This window comes from Equus quagga, chromosome 13 (assembly GCF_021613505.1).
Source record: "Equus quagga isolate Etosha38 chromosome 13, UCLA_HA_Equagga_1.0, whole genome shotgun sequence".
NCBI lineage: Eukaryota > Metazoa > Chordata > Mammalia > Perissodactyla > Equidae > Equus > Equus quagga.
Genome location: NC_060279.1, coordinates 43170387 through 43191840, shown reverse-complemented (window position 1 = coordinate 43191840; position 21454 = coordinate 43170387). Strand labels below are relative to the sequence as shown.

The window sequence follows — 21454 nt, the reverse complement described above, 5'->3', positions numbered from 1 at the left end:
AACCCTCCCATTGGCTGCCTGGTGCTTGTTTACCAGGAGCTCAACCAATCAGCGAGGTCTCAGCGGCGCGTGGACACGGTGTGCTCTTGGAGCTGCGGGGAGGTGATAGTGCACCGCCGCCTGGCAGGGAGGAGGGGGCGGAGGGGCTTCGGAGCGGCTTCCCTGCGGCCCAAAGGAAGAGGGGCCTCGCTGATCCTAAAATTTGTTCAGGGCCAGTGGCCGTCGAAGGGCGGGTGCGGATGCTTTTGGGCTGGGAGCGGTGTTTTGAGGTAAACGGAAAATGTGCTTATGAGGGAATTTTGTGCCGAACCTTAGCCAGAGCAATTAATTTAGAGGCGACCGTTTATTTCCAGCTCACAAGTCGCAAGTCGTGTGAAAAACAATCCCATGGCTCCAAGAATACTTTAGGATGGGGGCGGAGGACAGGGAGTGCTGGTGTTACTGTTCGGGCAGAACCCCTTTGTCCCTCATCTCTGTTAAAACAAATGAACAAACCTCATGGCTGTAACGCAAAGGAGAATATGTCACAAGTTTTAAATCTCTGTTCAGTCGTCATTGGAAAGCGAGTATGTGGGACTGATCGGCCTTCTCCCTCCCTTTCTCTTGGGCTGTGTGCCTGTGCTGTTCCTCAGCCCCTGTACCCTCCATTCTGTTTTCTGGAACGGAAATAGTAAGGGCGTGTTCACATCGTGTTGCTTATTCCCTCATCTCTTCAGTTTCCACCTGCCAAGTTGGGGAACACTGTGTTCTCCCAGTTACCTCATTACCTCTTGAGGAAGGTGTGTTCTTGAGGCTTGCACTCCTTCCCTGCTATCCAGGAAAGGAGAAAGGGAAAAAAAAAAGGATGCTTCACTCTTTTCTCTTTGTGCCTGAGTTACTCTGTTCCATCTTTCACCACCTCACCAAATCAAAGGTACATGCCTAAATCTGTTGTCTACACTCCTCACAGCCTTCAAGTTAGTTAAAAGCAGGAAAGTTCTCACGTTTATAACCAAAGTGTCAGCGAAGAGATGGCTGTATTCTTATTTGAAGGAAGAATTTCCTTATCTTTAAAAATTTTTTCTTACGTTGTTTCAAAATCGGTAAGAAAGGAAAGAGAAGACAGAAGGGTCACAAGAACACTATACATTCAAGTTAAAAGGGACCCCGATTCTTTGTTGTCATTTGGCTGTTTGTCAGATGGGTTTTTCCTGAGCTGTCCATGAGCTGACTTGGGAGCTGAGTCCTGAGGAATTATTTATAAATGGAATAAGAAAAACTTGTATGCAGAGATACTGGGATTCTTCCCCTTTTGCTTTGATTCCTGGGCCCCTCCCATCTTGATGTTGGGGTATCAGGAGATTATTACTTCATTTCTTCTGCTGAAAAGAGGAAGATAATGTTCCCAAGAGTGAAATGGGGAAGTAAATAGAAGTACTAAAATATACAGAAATGTTACTCTCAGCAAAAAGAAGGCTATTCGTTGCTGTTAAGGATCCTTCTTCCTTCCTCATACACCCTAACTGGATTGACACTTTAAGGCTGACAAGTTACATCTTAACCCCAATATTAAGCAAGCTCAAGAAACAGGCATTCAGACTCTGTTGGAAAACATATGCACACACAGCACCAACCCCTAGGAACAAAAAGGGGAACATGTTGATCCTTAGCGTGTGTGGGTTTGAGGCAGCACCCTGTTCTAGAAAGTTAACCGACAAGGCTGGAGTTGTTTTCAGTCGGTCGACAATATTGATTAAATTATCAGGAGCAGGGAAGGTGGGACTCTCACTACAGTAATTTAAAAAATTTGAAATTGTGGCTTCTGGGACACCTTTAGTTTGGTGGGTATGAAAGTGTAAATATGAAACATCAAAATGTTTACAAAGAAATACATGAACCAGTGTTGTTAAACAGTGTGTGATATGTGACTACATAAATTTTGAGGGGGCAGGAGGAGAGTTGGGTAGTAATAGGTCCGAGTGGTGTTGATTTGGGACATCTTGGAATGCTGATGTTTATTTGGGCCCATCTATGAAGGGCTGAATTTTTGAGGTTTTAAACATGTTAATACTCTTTTGCTTTAAGTTCATCTTACAGGCTGTGGTTTCTTCTTTCTTTCCCATTTTGCAGAACTCAGTACAGATTACTTGTTTGCTCTGTGTTATGCCTGGGTTCCCTTAAATGCCAAAAAACTATTTAGCTTTGGCAGCAAGCAGCTGCCTACCAGGCCTGTAGCCAAGGAGTGTTCTGAAATAGAGCCCTCCTGGACAGAGTTGTTTACGACCTTTCACCTTATAACCCGGTATGCTGATAAAAATCTGCCCCCTCATTTTTCTTTTCCAGTTCCTGAGTGGAAGGAAGAAAAAATCTTGTAAATTCCTGTTCTGAAAACAGTGTACAAGCACTTGTAGGGTGCAGGTGGAAAAAGGGCAGGCTCAAGAGGAACAACAAAATAGGGCTAAGTCCAAGAGTTTTGCAAGTTAGGTCATCTTTATCTGCTCCTTCCCTACCCTCTTCAATCCCAGTGCCAATAGGAAACCAAGTGATGATTGTTCACTTTACTGGAGTTGGTTCAGTAAAGCCAAAGCTTTCAGGGAGGGAAGTGGCCTCAGCACTCTGTTGCCAGTCAGACAAGGAGCTGGTTGCATTTCTCTTTTCCTTAGCCTTGGGCCTAAAAAATATTTAAAACTCTAAAGACTTATAGTTCCTAATGCAAAACACCCCCCTTTCTTTGTCCTTTTAATCCTTGTGTCACCTCCACTCTGTAAATTTCCCTTTAGCCTTATCCATCAGCCAGTTCCCATTTTCCCTTAGAGAATATTAGTTTAGGGGCAAATAAAGGTCAAAAGGGAGTGTGGAATTCAAGACTGCTCAGCTGTGTGTATGCCTCCAAGTCACAGATAAATAAGAATATATTAATAATTGTATAGCATCTTAGAATTCAGAGTGACTTTTTTTTTGTCATTTATTGAGTACCTATAATGGACCAAAGCCCTTCACATAATTACCTCAATGCTATTTTATGTATAAGTTCATCTGTCATCTTGTTCCAGAAAGGATTTAAGGTTAGATCATTTCATTTAATTCTCACAATAACCCTGTGACTCAGGGTTGATTAAGTCATGCTCAGAAAGTTAAGTAATTTGCCTGAGGTCACAGATTTTTGTAAATACAGTAAGATCTTGAACCCAGGCCTGTCTGATCTAAAGTCTGTACTCTTTGTAATATGTTGTCCTGCCTCTTGGTGCTTTTACACACATATCTTGTTTGATCTTCACTGTAAAGGATTTGGGGCAAGACTCATAAAATTTTAGAGTTAAAGGCAACTCTAGCAGTCTTTTTTTAAAAACCAGTTTCCTTATTTTAGTTAAGTGACTTGCCCTGGGGCAAATAGGTAGTAACTGCAGGAGCCACTCTCCAGCAGAAACCCAGGATTCTTAGTACTTAATCTAGAGTTCTTGTCTCTAGGATGCTTTGTGAGCTTAGCTTAGCTTTAATTATTAAAAATTCCTCATCTGAAAGCCCACATTTCATATTTATTGGGGTCTACTTTTCTGCTATGTTGAGGAAAGAATGAAATCTAGGAGTTGCCCAATTTCAGGGAAAGATGAGAAGAGGAGATGGATTAATTTGTTCGGAACTATTGCAGACTCATTTAGGATATTTCTTAAAGTTGCTTTATTATATTAAAAAAAAAATCTTATTTCCCTTCTCATGGTATCACTCTGTCTGCTTTCTTTCCTTTACTATCAAATTTCTTAAGAGAATAGCTTATACTGGCTTAGTCTGTTATCTAACCTTGCCCCTTTGTAGTCTAGCTTTTGGTACCACTGAAAGTCTTCTTTAAGGTTTCCAGTGGAAACAAGAGTGGTTTTTTAGGCCTTATTCTCCTTGGTTCCTATATAATTTGGAAACTGCCATCTTTTTAACATTTACACATTCATCTTGACTTTTGGACTTTATTCTTTTCTTCTTTGCTAGCAATTCCTTTTTTCTCTGCCCCGTGAAACCTGTTCTCAAGGGCTTGTCCTCGGTCATCTCCTTTTCTTTCTTTAAGCTTTGCTCTTCAGTTTGCCCATCTGTACATCACTTATGTAAAATCTGTACTATACCTTTAGCCTGTCTCCCCAGTTCCAGCTGGCATCTCAAATTCAACGTGTCCAGTATGGAATTCATAATCTTCCCTCTGTGCTCAAACTCAATTCTTCCCCTAGTTTCTTTTAATGGAACCGTTATACGTTCCCCCAGTTGTCAAGGCTTAAAATCCAGGAATTGCCTTTGATTTCTTCCTCTCTGACCTTCCTCACATCCAGTCAACTGCCAAATTCTGTAGAGGCCATCTTTCCAGTGTTTCTTGAATCTATCCCCTATCTTTTATTCCACTGCCACCACTCTGGTATCTTTTATTCCACTGCCACCTTTTTACTTTTGTCTAGATTATTTTAATAGCTTTTAACTGATCATTCTGCTATAATCTATAGACCGTGACTAGATTAATCTAACAAAATTGAGTTCCAGTCTGTTCCTGTGATACTCCAAAACCTGTTGCTGACTGAATCGAATTCAAATGCTTCAACCTAGCATTTAAAGCCTTCACAAATTGGCCTCAACCAGACTTTCCCGTCTCATTTCCCACTACTTCCTCATGTATGTACCCTATACCTCAGCCAAACCTGAGTACTTGGTGTTCCTCTAATATATCCTTCTCTGCCTTTGTGCCTTTGCTTATGCTTTTCTCTCTACCTGGAATGCCTGACCATCCTTCTCATCTCTGCTTTTTGAAATCCTACCCACTCTTCAGCAGATAGCCAAATAATTTTTCCTCTTTGAAACTTTCTTGATTCCCAATCCTTTTATCTTTCACCTTACAACCAAATAGGATTTCATTCTCTTTTGAATACTCCATAGCACGTTGTTTATATTTCTCATATAGAACTTAAATGTAAATTCCCTTTTCTCTCCTAGATAATGAATTCCTAGAGGGCAGAGCTACCACCTTTTTTTTTTAATCTTTGTATTCTTCATAGCATCTAGCATAGTACATTTCATAGAGTAAATATGTTATTAAGTGTAGATTGAATTGATAGATTCGGGTATGTCTCTGGGGTAGAATATGCCACTAATCAGAACCTCGTATTGTTTCTTAGCAGTGTTTGATTTTAAACCTCAACATCAGTTCCTTCTGCCATCCTGTAATGTGTATAACCAGTCCCTCCTGAAAGCCTATGGCCCAAGGTATGTATCAGAACAAGGATGGTAAAGTGGTGAGAAGTGATGGTTTGTTTTTCCAAGAGGGGAAAATTGGACTGTGTTGATGTTTATAAGCATGAGGGAGACAGGACATTGTGTGCTTAGTCCAACTTCCCCTTTTCTGAGAAATTCTTTCTTACACAATTCAGTAATCCATTTGGCTCAGCCCTGCCACCCACTGGGTAAATTAATGTACTATCAAGACCCTTAAGTCCAAGAATTGTCTCAAGCACACAGAAATTTTTCTGAGACCTGAAACTTGACCCATACTGCTCCCCTGAGTGGTGAAAATGATTCTTTAATCATGAGAAGAAAGGAGCAGAGGAAGCAATATGGTGTTCGTGACTGAGAGTAAGAAACTACATATTAAAACAGTTTTCTGTTTTTTATCCAGACTGACATTTAACAATACTTTCTTTGTTAATAGCAGTTTATAGTGTCCATAGAGCTAACTATACATGTGTATTATAAAGCAATTGCACAAACATTTGATCCTCACTATATAGGCCGGCAGATATTTTGTAGAAAGGAATATTGCGATTCAGAGAGCTCAAGTGACTTGCCCAAGTTCACACAACTAGGGTAAACTTCATCTGATTTATGGTCAAAGATCTTTCCACTAGAGCATCTCTGATCCTTAAAAAAAAAAAGTCATCTCCTTTGTAAAAATTTCTCTGATTTCTACAAGCAGATTTAATTGTCACCTTCTTTGTATTCCTACAGCATGTTGAACATACTTCTGTATGTTAAGAATATAGATCATTTATCTTGTAATTATCTGTTTATCTGTCTATTCCTTCCCACTAAACTCAGCTCCCTGAAAGTAGGAACCATATTGTTTTATGCCTTAGGCATAGTTTAGGTGCTTCAGAAATTCTAAAGAAGGGTCAAAATCAATCCATACGATTATTTTCACCTGATCAGCTAATGTGTGGCATATGTTGTCCATCCCATTGCTCATCCTTCTGATTTTGGTTTCTTCTCCAACACTGATGGTATCCCCTTCAGGTTTTAGGCTTGGTTGTGGTAGATGCAGGGCAGTGACCTCCATAAAGAGAAAAATAAAACCATGGCAGAACATTTTGTTTCAGACGCTATATTTTTAACAAAAGGCCTTTCACTTCTTGGCTGGGTGAGGTGGGGTGGGAGAGCAGAATGCAGAGGCTGATTCATTTTTTAAAAATTTGACTTACCTAGTTCCTCAGAGGTAAGAGTAGAAGAAAAGTGCTGTATCAAAGACTGATTACACGAAACCCTTGATCTTAAAAATATTGGTTCTTTGAACCAATAGCAAAGAATAGTTCCGAAATAGCCTTGTAGTAGAGGCAGAATCTAGTTATCCTTCCTGATTTCTCTTTCACTTTCTCAAAGCCCATCTTCCATTTACACACAAATTTTATCTCAGGAAACATATGTAATTTAGTTCTTCCTATCAATTGTTGGGAGGATAATGAATAATTTGGTTTGGGAGTAGGCAGAAAAATTGAGGAAGGCTTTTATTTTCTAAAGTTCTGCCTTCTTTTCTTTCCTTAGTGCTGGTGCAGTTTCTTGGCACTCATCTTGAGAACGATAATTACTGGACGGTGGAAATTGTCTGTTTCCTTGAGAAGAAATGTAGGAAGGAACTTGCCGTGGAGTTAGAAGGTAGAGTGAAGTGGGTAGGGAGGGGTTGAGTGGATCTGAGAAATGGTTGAGGTGGTCACAAGTCCAGGAAGTTAAGGGGAAAAGCTCAGGACTGGCCAAGGTAGAAATGCCCTCTCTTTTTTAAGTCAAAGTAATGTAGTATAATGTAGTTAAAATCACATAATATTTAATGTTTACACAAAAAAACAGCAGTTCTTAAGTCCCTCTACTGAGATAGTGTCTTCCAACTTTTCATCTGGTATTTACTTCATACTTCTAAATTATGTGTTTCTTATTTTCTTAATTTAGAAATATTAGACATATCTACTCTTTTTTTGTTAAAGTAATTGAAATTTTAAGCATCTTACATCACATTATATCTCTACCCTCCCTTTCCTCTTTACTCATCCTCCCAATACAGTTATATCGCAATTTTGGCTAAATTGATAGTCAGTGTTTACTTTATTATCACCGTGTAAATAATATCTATTGTAGAGCCAAGTAGTGTATTTTGATATTTTTATGTCTTGAACAACCCTTTGTTTGTTGTGAAGTTATAATAATTTATTTAGTTTACTATGCACCTATCTTCAGTTTATTTCAGAAATGCAAATTCTGTCAAATGCTTATTAATATTTTCTCTCAAATGATCAACATATCAGATAATCTAAGAAATTAATTTTCTTTTCCTTGGAGACTTGCCCCATCCTCACTAAGTAATTCTTTTTAGTCACCAACGCCACCTGCTGTCTGTTAGTGGAGTGGAATGAGAAAATTATGAGGCACAGGGTTGATATTTTTAAACCAGAAAATGTCCTTTCTATGGTCTCTGACCTTGAGAGTGACAATTTGGAGGAAGGAATATGGTCCTTGTGATAGGAGTAGAGGAGAGAATATAAACTCGTTACATATTCTCTTCCCTTGCCCCATCATCCTCTTCTTTTCTGTGTTTTCCTAGAAGAAGGAAAGTCTGTTCTATTGTTCTTTTTTATGCTATGGTGATTCTAAGCCTTTGATCCACCAAAGGAAGAGGGAAAGGTGGGCTATTCATTTTTTTACAATGTCAGCTTTATTGGGTATACTCGATGTATGATAAACTACACATATTTAAAGTGTATAACTTCATGGGTTTTGACAAATGTGTACCCATGAAATTGCTGCCACAATCAAGATAATGAATATGTTGCTCCCAAAAGTTTCCTCATGCCTCTTTGTAAACCATCCCTCTCTCTCTCTGCCCATCTCCAGGCAACCATTGATCTCTTCACTTCCACTATGTATTAGTTTGCATTTTCTATAATTTTATGTAAATGGAAGCAAACAGTATGTTCTCTTTTTTGTTGTTATTTTCTTTCACTTGCATTATTATTTCGAGATTTGTCACGTTGTTGTGTATATCAATTTATTGCATTTTATTGCTGAGTAGTATTCTCTTGTATGGATTTACCACAATTGGTACATCCATTTGCCTGTTAATGGACATTTGGGTTGTTTCCAATTTCCAGTTTTTGGTTATTACAGACAAAACGGTTATGAACATTTATATTCAAGTCTTCGTGCAGACACATGTTATCATTTCTCTTGGGTCAATGCTTGGGAGTGGAATGTTTAGCTTGTATGGTAAGTGTATGCTTAACTTTTAAAGAAGCTGCCAAACCATTTTACAAAGTGGTTGTACTGTTTTACATTCCCATCTGCAGCATGTGAGAGCTTCACATCTTGCCGGCACTTGATATGGGCAATCTTTTTGACCATATTCTAGTACATGTGTAGTGTGTTCACATTGTGGTTTTAATTTGATTTGCACTTCACTAATGAGTAATGATGTTGAGCATCTATTCTTGTGCTTATTTTAAGCCATACATTTTTAAATACTTCATTGCTAATAGGGCTAACCCTAAGTTTGGGCAAAGGAAACATTGTTACATGACAGGTGCCATAAAAGAACCTCATTCACCAGTTGGCCATGAAATCATTACTTGAAATTCCCACACTTGAGGGATAAAGTTACTCTTTTGAATTAAGAGAATCAATATAACAAGCAGTTTCTGAAAAAGATGTTTTGAGTTAAAAGGCCTGTGTTATCTGTAAGTGAAGGGGCAGCCCTGGATATTTTTCCTCCATTAGACCAGATTGTTTTCTAGATTATCAAACTGTCATTTCATAAAGTACAGAGACTGTGCTTTGAGGAAATGTCAGAGTGGCTGTGGTCCTTAGAGGAGATGGAGAGGAGGGATAAGGGCATGAAGAATTGCAAGAGAAATTTGAAATGGCAGTCAGAGAGGACACCTGTCTGGTAAGCACTGACCAGTGTGTATGTATTTCTGTTCTTGGGGAGTATGGTCCCGTGAGTGAGGCTGAGAGAAGTGGGGGAAGATAAGGGTTAATACATGATTACATCAGGGAGGGCAGGCTCTAGATATTGGGTACCTGAAGGGGGAGACTGAGACCAGAAAAAAGGGGAAAATACTGAATATAAAAGTTACCTCCTTCATCATTTTGTTCAGTGTGGCACTGTTACTTTAGAACATCCTAGACTACAACAGCTTCTATTCCCTGTCTTTTCTTCGGCAAACTAGATTCCTTCAAATTCCCCGCCCCCGCCCCCCACCAGCTCTCCCTTCTGGGTTTCGTATGACAGAAGAAGAAAGTAGCTCTTGTAGTGGCAGCCACTGTTGCAGCACCCCTTTCTTGCCCAGCTCCACAACCAAAATCTTTAATGGCTCTGTTTCCTTGACAGTATTGTAGTGATTAAGAGTTAAGGTTCTGGAGGGCCTGGCCCAAGTGGTTAAGTTTGCTTGCTCTGCTTGGGCGGGATCCTGGGGGTGGACCTAGCCCTGCTCCTCAGGCCGTGCTGAGGCGGCATCCCACATAGCAGATCCAGAAGGACCTATAACTAACTATGTACGGGAGGGCTTTGGGGAGAAGAGGAAAAAAAAAATGATTTGCAACAGATGTTAGCTCAGGTGCTGATCTGCCTGGGTTCAGTTCCTGGCTCTATTGTTCATTAGCTGTGTGATTGTGGGTGAGTTGCTTAATCTTCCTGTACCTCGGTTTCTTTATATAAGAATAGAAATAAGAATATTACCTTCCATAGAGAGTTGTAAAGATTAAATGAATTAATAATTTAACAGTGTTTAGAACATTGCCTGGCAGGTTTTAAGCTCTCAATAAATGTTAGCTGTTAATTGAATTTAAACTCCTTGGACCCCCTTTCAAGGTGCTTCATAATCTGGCCTCTGCCCATCTACCCTTCTATTCTGTTACTTCTTGTCTGCTTCATTTGAGTTTTGCTGGTTTCCTCAGTGAATCTATGCATAACTCCAGATAGTTTCCATTGCCTAGAAGGTCCTTAACAATTCAAATTGTACCCAGTCTTCAAAGGTCACTTCAAAACCCATCTCCTCTACTTATTACTTATTATTTCTCGAGTTCTTATCAACCATCTGCCAATCTGAATTCATGGTACCATAGAATTTAATGGCTAATTACACACATCACTCCTTCATGTGGGTCACTTTTGTCTCCCTAATAGCATGTAAACTTCCTGAGGGCACAAACAATATTTGATACTTCTGAGCCCTCTTTCAGTGGAGTGAACACAAATCCTTTACTCCATTTCAAGCATCTGTAAAGAGATTCAACACAGGCAACAGAGGAGGATGTGAAGAATTCATAGCTTTAATAACAGAGTGGTTAGGGGTGGGGATGATAGCTTCTTTCCTCTCTGTGCCATTCTCCAAAGGCAGAGATTCCCTTCATCTAAGATCCAGACAACCCTCACTTCATTTCTGAACCAAGAAAGCAGAACACATCCTACCCACATATATTCATCAAATAGATTCTTTTCCTTGATCATTTCCCCCTCTTTCCATCTTCTAAGAGAAAATGGCGTTAGATTTTGAGTTTCTTATGGGTAATGGTCATGTCTTCCTCTTTCAGTTCTCCCCTCTCAGAAGTCTCAACCCTTAAGTTTTCTATGCATAATCAGGACCCCTATAAACTCTAAGCTTGAGGGGTGATCTCAAGAGTAGATGGTCTGGAACAATTCATTTACTATAAATGGGACTGGGAAAATTGGTGAAGAGCCCCTACAGAGGTCTGGAATGCAGAAACCTTGCCCAGAATCCTCACTCTGTCATCATTTCCACCCTGGACTGCAGCCTTATCTGATTCTGGATAAATGTCATTGTTTCATGTGTCTCCCTAGTCCCCACTATTTCCTTCAGTGATTCTCTATGTTCTTCCCTGCCAATCTCTATCCCCAAATCATTTCTAAACTAGTCATAGGATTGCTGGCCTAGTTATTGAATGCAAAGCCACAGAACAAAGAGCCCAGAAAGGAGTGGGGCTAGGAGGCTTGCTGAGGAAAAAGGAACTCCGGCATCTGAGGGGAAGAGGTGCAGGTTTTCTAAGTCTGGCAGGAAGGCTCTGGCATCCTCCAGAGCTGCCTGAGCTGCCACAGTAAAGTTGGGGTCACCAGAGATTAAAACATCAAAGACACAGGAATGGAAGTAAGCGTCTTCAACTGGCAGCCCTTTCTTGCACAGCTGTCTGGCAATATCAATGGTTATAGCTCCCCGACGATTGCGCTCTGAGGGAGAGAGTCGTTGACTTGGGGGGCACCCCCCAACACAGAGCTGCAGGTCCTGCTCAGCTGAGAAGGCCCTGGCTACATCCTCTGCTACTTTGATGGAGAAGGAGAGTTGCCCAGCTGTCTGCCGAATGATTATAGTTGTGCCAATATAGGAAGCTCGGATCTCCACATGGCTTCCAAGGTTAGCTGTTTGAATGGACAAACTTGAGCCCCCAGGTCGGTCACCTCCATTGATAGAACCATCTTCAAAGGCTGCAGGAAGATTGCCCACCTCTGCCTGGTAGACCTTCTGATCAATGCATTCCTGCATGTTCTTAAATATAATGGTGAGCTGTGAGGGAAAGAGGGAAAACAGTTCATTTTGGGCTCAGTGAATCCCACCTCCCTTCCCTCAATTAGGCCTCATACATAGACAGGGATATGATCCTGGCAGAGATACAAGGCTTATTATGGCTCTCACCCCTTGATCCCTTCTTCTCTTTATGTTGCAATATTGCCTCATCCCTGGTCAACCCTTCTCTCTCCTTTTTGTTCTCAATCTCAGCAACTCCCACAGGAGAAGGATAAGTTTCCCTGCTGTAACTCCTCAACCCAGGGCTCTTCAGCTTTTGTCTCTCTAGCTTTCTCTTCAGTGTTTTCTGCATTTGAGTGAAATTCGCACCAAGGAAAAGTGATTTACAGGAGCAAGTGTTTGGTAGGAAGGAGTGATTCAAAATGTGGGGGCGATTGAGGAAGAAAGGTAATAGGGAGCATTGCTAGGGAATAGCGGGAATGGGATGGTTACCACCTGGGGTGAGTCCCTCACCTTCCGGGTGGTGGTGGCATTGGCTCCCGATGCCACGGGAGAGCTGGTGGCCTGGACGAAAAGGAAGTCATTATCCAGCAGGGGCCAAGCTCCTTGGACACGGCACGTGTGAAAATGGTGGTGGAAGCTGCGCACGTGGGGGTCCCCGAAGGAGGCGCAATGCAAGAAGCTGGGGGGACGACCGTGCAGCCGGGAAAACCGGCCTTCATAGTCACAGGGGTCCGGGGCTGGGGGGCCAGAGGAGCGGATGGGGCCCGCGCCTGGAAGGGCTGGGCCTCGGGGTGGGGGAGGGGCCGTGGGGCCTTGGCGGGAGCAGTTGTGCTGGATCATCAAGTCTTCGATGCCGTGCACAGCCGAATGGAAGGCGAGGTCCCCGCGGCAGGTGCGGGCAGTGCGCCGAGTGCAGAGCGCGTAGGAACGGAGGGCTCGACAGAGGCCGATGGAGCCCACCCCTCCACCCCGGCCTCCTCCTCCTCCTCCTCCTCGAAGCGCTCCTGATGAACCCCCACCCCTAAGGTTCAGGGTGGACGATACATACTCAGCATTGCAGCGGAGGATCTTGCATTGAGAATGAGCTGAGGACAGAAAGGAGAGGATTGTGAGGTGGTCCCCAGATCCCTGCTCCATTTGAGTATGCTCTCCCAAATCTCATCAGGGGATTCCAGCCATTCCTAAAACCCAGCTGAAGGCCTTCTCCAGTCCCCCCCCCCCCCCCCCCCCCCCGCCCCTTCCTAGTCGTGTCCTCGCTCAGTCTTGCTAAAAATGTGTAAGCTGGCTATATCTCTTCTTCCCATCATCAAGGACTTTCCCAGTACCCTTCGCCAAGATGAATGGGAAACAAAATATACCCATTTAAGAGTGATGCAAATGACGGAGACTCCTCAGCATCCATCTCTTCTCACTCACACATGCTCACATGCCCACCCTACATAGCAGCCTACCCTCTAGATTCCCCAAACCCTTCCCTAGCCCTTCCTTACCATGTCCACAGAGGAGCAGCAGGAGAGTGAGAGTGCTTAGAGTTGGGGGACTGCCAAGGGGGGACCGGGGACTAGGGGACTGTCCTGGATCCCCCATACCTATCCAGCCAGGTCCCCCCATGCTCCGGTTCTTTCCAGCTGATGACCCTCCTACCTAGTGAATTTTGACTGGACGTCCTGTAAGGGACTGAAAAAAGAAATTTGTCTGGGCATGGGGAGAGAGAAGAGTTGAAGGTTGTTCAGGATGATGTGAAGAGGATCTGGGGAGATTAAGAAAAGAATGAGCAGACTGGAGTTTGGGGAGAAAAGGGCTCCCGAGACTGTAAGTGTGGCTGTTAAGCCTCTGTGCCCTCCTCTTGTGGCCACTTTCAGGTCCCTTATGCAATACCCCTAGGTGGGAGTGGAAGGAAGGTTGAGTGGACTCAGGGAGCAGAGTCCACTGGATTGCCACATCTGAACTACCAAACAGCAGAAATATCAAAAAAGGAGGAATCATAGGGATAGATCAGATCCCAGTCATTTTAGTGGGCTCCCCAATAGAATTAGGATCTGAAAATACTTCAGAAACATATCTCTTATTTGCCCCTCCCCATCAGGAGGGGACACCCTCCAGGGGTCATTCATTTCTTTTTCTCCTTTTTGTCAGAATTTTCAGCAAGAAGGAGTAAGGGTGGAATACCCATCCTCTCTCTAGAACATCAGTATTCAAATGAAAAGGAAACCAATCTCTTTCATCTACTCTAAAGAGCTGCAATTATAATCCCTCTCTCTCATGGAATAAAGGGATGCAAACCAAGCATGCAAATCAGTGTTTGTTTGTTCTGACTCAACAGTTCTTGAATTTTCCAAACCTGATTTAAGAACCACTCTTTTCATTAATCTTCCCTTTGCAAATTCAGAAGTTCTCAGTCTTTTGATGAGGAGAGGGCTTGGAGAGGGGCTCTCCTGCCTTGGGGTAAGGATGTGCTTGGGGGAAGAGTCATGCAAGAGGGAGAATAGGATGGTGGGACTAAAGTTATGAGGAGAAGTCATTTACAAGGAGTAGCCTCCATTGGAAGTCCAATGTGAAGGGCACTGCTAAGGAGGGGCAGGGTAGAAGGGTATCAGTGACTAATCATCTGAGGTTATGTTTGGCCTTGGTGAGAAAACTACAGAATAAGGGTTGTGGGAAACTCCTTGTAAAGAAGCAGATTTCATCAGAAGTCTTGAGGTAACAAGGTAAGGAGTGAGCAAAGTCTACTTAAGGAGAGACTGAGGATTAAACTTCAAATGGCCAGGGGCCAGAGTCCAGAAAGAAATAAGACAGAAAGAGAAATGAAATTGAGATGCCTTAGTATGGAAGAGATCCTAGCTTTTGGACCAGGGACATCCACATAGGTGTCGTAATTTTATGAAAGTCTAACTTCAATCCAAAAGCTTATTAAAGGAACTGCAATTTCATTTTCACTTACTGTTTCCAGAGGTCAAACTGATATCCAATTCTCCAGCCATGACTGCCTACTCTGTTGGTCAGCTCCAGCCAGGGGATCCCCCGTCTCTTTCTCCATGTCTCCCCCAGGTCCTCAGACCGGCTGCAATCTCACTGAGGTCAGGGAGCCAGAGAAGGTCTGGTATGGGGGGAAGGGAGAGTATATGGCTGGCCGGAGTACTGGACAGCTGAGCGGGGGAGGGAGGTGGCTACTGAGTTGACTGTTTTAAAAATAGCTAAGTCCAAAATTCCAGGAGTGTTGGTGGGGGTAGGGTGTGGGACTGTGGGGGAGTCGGGAGGGTAGGAAGATTAGAAAGAATATGGAGTATAGGGTGCCAAGTGGGGGAGGGGAGACAAAAATATTACAGGGAAGTCAGATAGCCAGTTCTAGCTTATATGACTCTAGTCACTGCCTACTCCAGGCAGCCCTCCAGCATTGTCAATAATGAGCTCCTGGCCTTTAAAAATTAGGGTGGGCAATTGTATACCTTTTGTTCACCCTCATCCCTGCTGTATTGAATATTGCATTTAGTTTCTACAGAACATATCTAGGAGGTAGCTGACTTTAAATAAGGTCCATAGCAGAGGCAGTTCACAGCCCCTCCCCCATTTTTGCAGAGTATTTCAGAAGGACTAAAAAAGCCAGCTGTCCAGAGAAGAAATCTGAGCTCTGAGTTGTTTAGGATGAGGGTTTGTTTCAGTCTACCAGCTCAGATCCTTGCAGCTGTCTATCCCCCTATCCTCCATTTTCATCCCCTTAGTTTATACAGCAATTCCCCTTCCCTCACTCTCACCAATAAGCAGTAAAAAGCCCCTGAGTTGCTGGGGGAGGAGGCTAGCAAGGGCAAAGAGGTGAAGAAATAATAGAAATAGAATTTTTTTGTAAGTTACTAATCCACAGGGGAGGGGGACTTGGAGAGAGAAACTGAGAGAAAAAGAGATTCAGAAAGATACTTTTGTGGAGTAACATAATCTTGTGACCTTTAAAGATATTGCAACCAAGGAATTTACCCATGTCATATTTTTGCAGCCATAAGCGTCTGGGATCATCATCTCTTAGTACTTGCCAAGTGAAATTAACACAAGGGCTGATTCCAAACAGTGTCAGTAAGGGATCTGCATTAATTGACTCTACATTTAATTCAAAATCTAGAGGCCCACACAGTACTCTTCCCTTTATTTTATATATATATATGAGAAAAAACTGTTTGTTGCATATAGATATATGACAAACTTAGTTTTTTCTTGACCACCTGAGGCCATATCACACGGGCTTTTTTTACAAAAATGTAAAATGCCCCCAACCAAACTATTCAAGTGACTTTAAAGCACAATAATTTGACTATGACATCCCAAATGGGATACACTCTTAGGACAAAAAGAAACGCAAAAATATTTTAAAGTAGTCATATTGTTGGTGGTAGTGTTGTTATTGTTGTTTTGAAACTATTGTGGGTAGATTGTGGGATAAAACAAATGAGTAATAATGTTACTATCTTTATGAACTTGGATTTTTGGTGTAGAAAAAAGAGATACAGATTTGTGATTGAAGAAGTCAACTGAAAACTGTATAATTCTGAATTTAAACTGTATTTTGTCCTAAAACATTTTCTAGCTTTATCCTGCAAAGGCCTAGAAAGAATAACCCAGTAGCAGTGAACGCCCCTAGTGTCCAAACTGAGCTATCTAAATGCCCTTTCTTGCTAACAGGAACTCCTTGGAGAAATTTCAAGTATGGGGCAAGAATTGTCCAAGATAAACAAGGAAGCTTTCAAAGACTATTAGGAGTGTATCAAAAAGACTCAGAAGCAACTAGAATAGTTCCGCCTGGCCAAAGATGGGACAAGTTGAATGTCAAAATGGATAATTTCTGGGCCTGGCCCTGTGGCCTAGTGGTTAAGTTCACGTGCTCCGCTTCAGCAGCTCAGGGTTTTGCCAGTTTGGATCCTGGGCTCGGACATGGCACCGCTCGTCAAGCCATGATGAGGCAGCATCCCACATGCACCAACTAGAAGGACTCACAACTAAAATATACAACTATGTACCAAGGGGTTTTGGGGAGAAAAAGGGAAAATAAAATCTTAAAAAAAAAAAAAGGATAATCTCTGTGATGGATTTAAACATATCCAATATATTCAAACTGTGAGTTCACAATGATAGTTAAAAATACAAACTCGTTGGTCATTGTTGGAGAATGCTAGAGGATCAACTCATTATTTTGAAAACTGCTAGTAATTGGAAAGAATCAAGCGTTTACCCTATTTTTTCCTGTAGTAATTCAAGACGAGGAAAGTTTCTCTTTATAGAAGTTTTCCAGCAAATGAATGAAGAAGGAATGGCATAATTAGAATATCAACATTTTGTAACTCCTAATGAATTAAGGTATCTAGGCAACGATCAACAATGGCTGTTATCCATCACAAAAGGAGAGACAAACATTATGTTCTTCTGATCATAGGTGAAGTACACAATTCCACCTATGAAGTAGCCTTGCAATCTGAATCTGATCAACTTCTAGACTAGAGCTAATTACTAATTTACGGGAAACACAAGAGACATCAAATGATACCTCAGAGGTATCAGAGGTGCAAATCCAAACTGTAGGAATATGCTACAGGACAAATGACCTGGGTTCTTCAGCAAATAAACAGGGGGAAGAAAAGAAGATAGAGAGGGAACTTATAGACACATCAAACAGCTGGAGAGGATGGACTTTATTGGATCCTAAATCAAGGAAAAAAAAATTATGAGACAATTGGGGAAATTTGAATGCTGATGAACGCTTACTGGATACTTGGTGATTTATAAGAAATTATTGTTAAAGTTGTTGATGCAATAAATGGTACTTTTAAAAAAACAAGTGCTTATCTTTTAGAGACATATCTTGAAATATTTGCAGATAAAAAGATAGGATAGCTGGGATTTGCTTCCAAATAATCCAAGACAGGGGAGAAGTGGGTGGGGGTAATGATGAAACATGATAATTGTTGAAACTGGATAATGGATACATAGGGATTCACTATACTAGTCTCTTTTTTTTGTAAATGTTTGAAAATTTCCGTAATGACATTTTAAAGTCAGAAGTCATCTGTGGGCCCTTTGAGGTTATTGGAGCAATTTGACCATGGTCCTTGTGAAAGCCCATGGGCCAAACACCACTGGGAACAAACCTGTATTCAAAAAAGTTGGGTTTGTTTGACTTACTACAGCAAGGAAGAGAATGCTGCAGTGGAATTATGGGACCATTTCAGTAAGGGAAAGTTAGGAGGAACCTCTTATAGAGTTTGGGTTTCTGTTGGATGATTCTGAACTAGAGTTCAGAATTGTGAGGGCCAGTTTTGGATTGAATAGTGTCAAGAAGCAAGGGCATTTCAATGATTGGGTGCCTAAATTTTTATCTAGGATGTGGGAGGATTAAAGAGGGATTGGAGCTGAAATTGGTTAAAACAACAGCAAAAAAGCAGCAATTACTCTTGTTAGAAGGGGGGATGTTTGCTTATTTTTGTGGTTGCAGAGTGATCTTGTCTCTGTTTTATTCCAAACAGTTGTGGTATAGGTCTGATAAGCTGAGAGATAATAATTGTCAACCTTGACTTCTATACTCAGTTAAAATATTATTCCAGAATTAAAAATAAATAAAACACTTCAAACAAACCAAAACCTGAAGGAATTTACCACCAATAAATCCTCATCAAAAGAACTGTTAAAAAGATTTACTACAGAGAGAATGATTTTGAGCAAAGAAGGATATATTAAGATGGGAGAAGAAATGGTAAAAAAAGAAAATTGTGTGGCTAAATCTAAACAATTACTGTATTTTTAAAATGTGTCTGGCAGTAAAAAATACAATAATAACATAAAACAGGATGAATGTAATTAAAACTGTCTGAGGTTCTCATATTGTTTGGGAGAAATACGTCAAAATTGATTGGATTTATGCTTTAATTAAGATTAAGATTTAAGAATGCATTGTAAGGGTAGGCACCAAAATAATGGAAAAAAATAGTGTGTTATTTCTGAACCAAAAGAGGAGAAAAAGGGAATTAAAATAACAAAACAAGACAAAAACTTAGTCAAAAACAAGACAAGAAAGGAGGAGAAAAAAGGAAAAGTATAAATCAAAACACAATAATAATATGATCTAAAATTTAAAACCAGGTAATTCTCACTGCTCTGTAGAAAGTGATTTTGGAGAGGGGGAAGAGTGGAAGTGGAGTAAGCCATGCAGGATTAAGACTGTGGCCATGGAAACATTGAGAAGTGGTCAGCTTTGGGATCTATTTTGCAAATAAAGCTATAGGACTTGCTGATGCTCAGATATTGTTCTTGAGACTAATTTTTACTACTTTTGACAATGTCTTTTTTTTTTAAGTAGGTGAGATCATTTCTTTTATGATTCTCTTCCTAATGAGGCCTTAAACTAGTCTGTTTTCTATAAGTCCATGGCCCTTGATAGGAAGTTTCCCTGCTCTTCTAGAAGATGGTCACTAACTCTTTGTTGCACCACTCACAATAATTTGGAGCATGGTTCAGGTCCTTAAATCTTTCCCATCCCATTTACAGACTTATCTCCTTTACCCCTTTGGAGTCATTTATATTGTAATCTTAAGTTACTGCATGCTCATTCAGTGTTATGAAGCTGTGCTGTGACAGGAAAGGTAGTGAAATGAGCTGGTAACAACTACTAATTTGTATACTATTGGTACTAGGATAAAAAATCCCACCTGTAGCTGAGGGTAGAATCATCTTTGAAAGAACAGACAAGGTTAACTGATAGGAGAAACATAGCAAGAGGGTATTATGTTGGCCTTACAATAAGAGAGAAGCTTTGGAAATGGGTAGGGAGCATTGTCATGAGACACAATAAAATAGATCTACCTGGACAAGAGTAATCATCATAATAGAAGTAGTTTAAATAATAGCATTGCTGAACATCTGCTGGTGCCAGATGCTATGTGTGAGATTTATAACCCTTACAACAACCCTGAAAGGTAGATTTTATGCCCATTTTACAGATAAGGGAGCTGAAACTCAGAGACCATCTCGTCCAAGGTTGTCTAATTCAAGTCCAGATTTATCTGACTCAGAAGCCAATACTCTTTGCATTATAGCGTCTTTTATAGGTTCACAGGTGGCTGAGTTTAGATGATGAAAAAGAAAACAGAAAAGGTACAGATTTGGACAGGGATGTGAGACATAGAACAGAGGAAACAGTCCTTAGATCTTCAAATTAGAATGCTGGCTAGGAGAATGGGCCTATCACTAAGTGGTGAGAAGAGAGGCTGGCATCCAGCTTCTATATATGGAAGGAGTTCAACAAAATTCTTATGTGTTTCAGCTTATTTAAACTATATTACTAAACCCCTAACTTCTTGCAGTATGCTGAAAAAATAGAAGATAATCATTTGATAGCCTCTTTTATTTTGTGTCAAATGAAAAAACAAGGAAACAAGATGCTTTTTTCAAAATTTATTTCAGATAAACCAAATGATGGTCGTTATGGTGTTCAGTTGTTACAGGTATAAGGGTCTACTTGATAAATTTACCATATGAGAAAAGTTTACCTTTTTTGGCAGCTTGATATATTTCCTTTTAAGAAGCAATGAGAATTATACAACTCATTTCCTTTCTCTTTTTGTTTTAACTGTTTAGAAGTTCAGAGGAAAATCTAATGCTCAATTATAGTATTTATATTAGCTTGGGTTTTTCCTATATATTTTGTCTTTCCTATAGCTTTTGAACTTTCTATTTTTATGTTAGTTGTTTTTTGTTATGCTTGTTTTTGGTTACATGTAAGGTGTTTATTTTTTTGCAAGTCATGTCAAATCTGTTTTGGAAAAATTAAAGTTCAAATAAAAGCAAATGAAATATTTTTGGAAATGTGAATTTAAATTTAAATTAAATAAAAAGGCATTCATTTTTCATAGCTTGAACTTTTGACATTTTGTTCATTTGGAGCTATTACCTAAAGACATATTCTTTGTGCCACCTTTACCCACACATTTGATGTTTTTATCATTTCCTGGAAAGGTGAAGAAAGCAGTGCTTGCATTTCCCTGTATTACAATGAGAGTTCCAAAAATAAAATGTTTCTAAAATCAAAGACTGCTGATGCAGTAAAAGATGGGTTTCCTTTTGTTAAACTGATTAGGATGTTGGCAGTGTGAGATTACTTGGGACTGAGAGTTTATAAGTCAATGGTTCTTAACTTTTTTGGCTCACAAACTCATTTTCAAAATCTGAAAGATATGAGCCCTGTCCTCAGAAAAATGCTCAAGTATGTGCACTTGATAATTTTAACCATTATACCTCTTATTAGAGGGCTAGAATAGACAAGACATGATTTCTCTTTATTGTGAAAGCACTGAATTCTAGCCACTAGACCACCAGGGAGCCACCTCTTTGCTGTGGGTAGCAGTAAGAGCAAGGTGGACACTTGCTAAATCACCCTTGAGTAAATCAGTCAATACTCAGCTCAAAGCAGTAATAGAACCATAGGCAGGAGGATTCTGCTCTTCCTGCTCCAAGGGTATTTCACGTTGCCTTTGAAGCAGTTCTGTTCTGGCCATCAAATAGTTCTAAAAAATACTTGAGTTGCTGAAGACTATCCACTGTAGTGTACACCCTCATAGATTTAGTTTTGTTTATTTGGTTTACATTAATTTCTTTTCTTTTCTTTTTTTTTACTGGAGCCTCAGGACTATTTGTTTATTTATTTTTATTAATTTCTATCTTGAGGTCTTGTAGAGGGG

General features: G+C 40.6%; 1 protein-coding gene and 1 long non-coding RNA gene across 4 annotated transcripts; one reads left to right on the top strand and one right to left on the bottom strand.

Annotated features, from left to right (window-relative positions):
- The first annotated feature begins 76 nt into the window (after positions 1-76).
- LOC124251324 (uncharacterized) lies at positions 77-16694 on the top strand. 2 transcript variants are annotated; one of them, XR_006891732.1, is made up of 4 exons: positions 77-269; positions 5127-5214; positions 6763-6873; positions 16413-16694. It is a non-coding gene; the product is annotated as an uncharacterized LOC124251324 (long non-coding RNA). The 2 variants fall into 2 exon arrangements; XR_006891731.1 differs by having other exon boundaries at positions 81-269; positions 5130-5214.
- Positions 10518-15374, bottom strand: HJV (hemojuvelin BMP co-receptor). Of its 2 annotated transcripts, XM_046684024.1 has the most exons (4): positions 14686-14838; positions 13235-13421; positions 12255-12829; positions 10518-11780 (listed from the first exon to the last, which is right to left on the bottom strand). In XM_046684024.1, the coding sequence occupies exons 2-4, from the start codon at positions 13353-13355 to the stop codon at positions 11157-11159; spliced, it is 1320 nt and encodes a 439-aa protein (XP_046539980.1). In that variant the 5' UTR covers positions 13356-13421; positions 14686-14838; the 3' UTR covers positions 10518-11156. The 2 variants fall into 2 exon arrangements, with proteins under 2 accessions (XP_046539980.1, XP_046539981.1); XM_046684025.1 differs by lacking the exon at positions 13235-13421 and having other exon boundaries at positions 14686-15374.
- Positions 16695-21454: the final 4760 nt, after the last annotated feature.

What these genes read in the sequence shown, in the direction of transcription:
- HJV (XM_046684024.1), bottom strand. Translation starts at nt 13,355, where the DNA reads ATGGGGGGACCTGGCTGGATAGGTATGGGGGATCCAGGACAGTCCCCT. An exon ending in GCTGCTCCTCTGTGGACATG is followed by an intron (nt 12,830 to 13,234) that starts GTAAGGAAGGGC and finishes TTCTGTCCTCAG; the next exon opens with CTCATTCTCAATGCAAGATC. An exon ending in ATGCCACCACCACCCGGAAG is followed by an intron (nt 11,781 to 12,254) that starts GTGAGGGACTCA and finishes TTTCCCTCACAG; the next exon opens with CTCACCATTATATTTAAGAA.